This window comes from Bidens hawaiensis, unplaced genomic scaffold (genome assembly GCF_021521415.1).
Source record: "Bidens hawaiensis isolate Kalapana, Puna unplaced genomic scaffold, B.hawaiensis_p1.1 tig00041781_1, whole genome shotgun sequence".
NCBI classification, from domain to species: domain Eukaryota; kingdom Viridiplantae; phylum Streptophyta; class Magnoliopsida; order Asterales; family Asteraceae; genus Bidens; species Bidens hawaiensis.
The window spans coordinates 48,609-52,156 of record NW_027505742.1 but is presented as its reverse complement, the minus strand read 5'-3'; the positions used below and the strand labels follow the sequence as shown (position 1 = coordinate 52,156).

The 3,548-nt window shown below is 35.9% G+C and overlaps 1 protein-coding gene across 1 annotated transcript; it reads left to right on the top strand.

The window, feature by feature from the left end:
* The first annotated feature begins 1,061 nt into the window (after window positions 1–1,061).
* LOC143615069 (uncharacterized) lies at window positions 1,062–1,679 on the top strand. The gene has a single exon (XM_077088311.1). It carries the CDS (start codon window positions 1,062–1,064, stop codon window positions 1,677–1,679), a length of 618 nt encoding a protein of 205 aa, XP_076944426.1.
* The last annotated feature ends 1,869 nt before the right edge of the window (window positions 1,680–3,548 follow it).

The following is a 3,548-nucleotide window of genomic DNA, read 5'->3' as shown; positions in this document are numbered from 1 at the left end:
TTGATCAAGAAAGCATGTGACGAAGGTATTTTTAAAGGGTTGAAACTTCCAAATGGTGGGCCTTTGATTTCTCACCTCCTTTTCGTGGATGACTCGCTCATTATTGGGGAGTGGGTTAAAGAAAACGCTAAGAATCTCTCCCGTATTCTTAGGTGTTTCTACCTTGGTTCGGGATTAAAAATAAATTTAAGTAAATCCAAACTATTCAGGTGCGGTGTGGATGAAGAGGAAGTTTCCCACTTTGCGGGATTGATGGGGTGCTCATCGGGTTCTTTTCCCTTTACTTATTTAGGCCTCAAAGTCGGGGCTAACACGAATAGCATCAATAGTTGGTCTTCTATTTTGGAGGTCTTTAATTCTAGATTATCTAGATGGAAGGCTTCCACCCTCTCTATTGGTGGAAGGGTGATTCTTATCAAGGTGGTTCTCGAAAGCTTTCCCACACATTTCATGTCTCTTTTCAAGATGCCGGAAGGAGTTATTAAGTTGTTGGAAGGAAAGATTAGGAGGTTTCTATGGGGTGGTTCGAAGGAAGTTAAGAAAATATATTGGGTGGCTTGGGACATAGTGGCGCTCCCTAAAAATAAAGGGTGGCTAGGTCTCTCCTAGCTAAAAACTTTGAATCAAACTTTATTATCCAAATGGTTTTGGAGGTTTAAGAATGAGCAAGATAGTGGTTGGAAAAGAGTTAATGAGTCAATTCATTGTTCTCGTAGGAGTTGGGATCCCGTTTCGGTTAATAAAAAAGTGATCGGGGTTTGGAAAAATATTGGGTCTGTAATTAACAATTTAAAGTGCGTGGGTCAGGTTTTTACTTGTCTCATCAAAGGACGCATTGGAGATGGTAAAAACATCAAGTTTGGCTCGATTATTGGAATGATCAAGGAAGGATGAAAGATTTGTTCCCAAATCTATTTAAACTTGAAAAAAATAGATGTTGTTTGGTGTTCGAAAGAGTGAGACGGAACGGTTTTTGGATAGATTGGTTTTGGGAATGGTCTAGATCCCCAGCTGAAGGCGAGGAAATGCATGAATGGGAGAAGATCATGACCTTTATTTCAATGGATGTTGGCCCAAATAGGCCTGATCATTGGGTTTGGGCCGGTGCAGGTACAAATAAATTCTCGGTGGCTGCAGTAAGGGAGTTGTTGGAGAGAGACCATGAGGTTAGTAAATGGCGTATCATTGAGTGGTCGAAGTGGGTGCCGAGGAAATGCCAAATATTTTTTTGGAGGGCTGAGATGAACCGCATCCCCACTTTGGAAGCTTTCCAAATCAGAAATATTCCTTTAAGCTCGGTCCATTGCTCGTGTTGTGGAGGTGGAATTGAGACCATTGACCACCTTTTCACTTCATGTGGTTATACGGCTATGGTTTGGGATGGCTTAGCTTCTTGGTGCAAAATTCACAGGTTCAGTGGATCTAAGTTTGAAGATGTGGTGGACTTTCATAATTCTCTTTCAGTGCCTACGGCTAAGAAAGATGTCATTCACGGGATTGTTATTATTGCTTGTTGGAGGATTTGGAAAGCAAGGAATGAAAAAATGTTCTCCAATAAAGTGGTTAGAATTGAAGAGATAATAGGAGAAATTAAATCTTTTAGCTTTCTTTGGTATTGCAATAGACCGAGATTGAAACCGATCCTTTGGGAGGATTGGTGCTCGTTTAAGTTGATTTAATCCTGTTTGTTTCTAGCCCCGTCAGGCTGTTTATATAAAGTTAACTTTCAAACAAATATATATTATATATATATATATGATAATGATGGTCATATAAATAACTATTTATATTATATTTATTCTTACAACTAGGTCAAATTAACATCTTCTAATGTACATGTTTTATATTGATTCGGTATGATGTTTATCAACAAATATAAATTATGTTTAAATATTATTAACTTTTTTATTTAGCGGCCATTATTCTTAAGAACTAAAACAAGAACTGCGATTAGTAAGACACTAGAGGCACCACAACAATATAGTTTCCAATATAGTTTCATTATGGTTTCAAGTTCATTAATAAATATTACATTATTTATTTTACTAAGGTGTTTATCATTTCAAGTCGGATATGTTCGTTTACCGTTCGAGCTTCGTGTATTTATCTATTAGTTTCTCAATTCATCAATCGAGGTGAGTACTTTCATACCCCTTTTTCCATCTTTTGTTTTGGGGTGACATTTCATACTTATCAAACTAAATGTTTTAATTACTTGAATCTTTAAACCCACAAACGTGATTGTATACTTTACTTGAATAATTGCTTGATTAGGTATTTTATGCTTACATGCTATGTGCCTGTGTGTTTATCGCTTTTAGTCATGGGGAAGTCTATAAATCCGTGATCTATCTGGTATTCTCTTATAGCACGGTGTCGTTAACGTAATGCAATTAACGATATTCTATTAAATCCTAGACTACTTGGCAACCCCTTATAGCTAGGTGGCGCTAACGTAATTCTATTAGCGATTGTCAATTTATCCAAGTTGTTGCTTTTATTTATTGTTGTGTATACAAGTTTTGTGACTTTTTATTATTATATATTTATATGCTCAAACTTATGAATTTCTCACCAACCTTTGTGTTGACAAACTTTATTTTGTAAAATGTTACAGGTTTGACTTTTGTTGACTCGAGGACTTGACGAAAACGTTACCAAGACTATTAGGATATTATTAAAACGAACAACATAATTGCTACTTGTATTTAACTTGTTTGTGTGGACGAGATGTGTTGTTTATTGATTTGTTGAAATAAAATGAGTTGATTAAATATTGTCACTTTAAATAGTGTCTTGTGTATTTGTCCAATCACGTTGCATCTCGGCATGTCCGCCGCCTTTGGTCGGGGTGTGACAGATTGGTATCAGAGCCACAAGACTATAAGATAGGTGGTTAGACGTAACGGCCTAGTATAGTCGTTACTTTAGGGTCCTTATACGTGTTGCCTATACGTGTTTACCCTACTTGATTGTTCAATGCACTTGTTTATTTATATACTTATTTATTTTATCAAATCATAAATATACACATACACACACTTTCATAGTACTCCAAGGTATCCTTACCTTAAAACGCAAAAACATTAGATTTTTATTGTGTTTTATGGATCACGAGCTTAACTTGGATCCCGTAGTTTCAAATCTCCTTAAAGATTGTCTCATATGAGATGACCACTTTAAGTAGTCGAATGCGGGCGTTCCGCTCGGCATCCTAATTTTCGGTGTTGAAACAATAGAACCGCGGTGGTTCGTGGACTAGTGTTTTGACATGATATTGTATCTCGATTTATTGTGTTATTATTGTTATTTGAGTCAAAAACATGAGTCGCGGTGGTTCATGCACATGTTTGGACTCCAGCGTGGTGTTTTGTAAATGTAATTTTTTTAGAGTTTGAATATCAAGTCATGGTGGTTCATGCACGATTTTTCCATCTTTAAATTCTTAAGAATTGTTTACAAAATTTCAAGAATTTATATCATTTTTCCTTTATTTTGTTATAAATTCTTATCACAAGTCTTCATTTATAAATGTTATATTTTTCTTA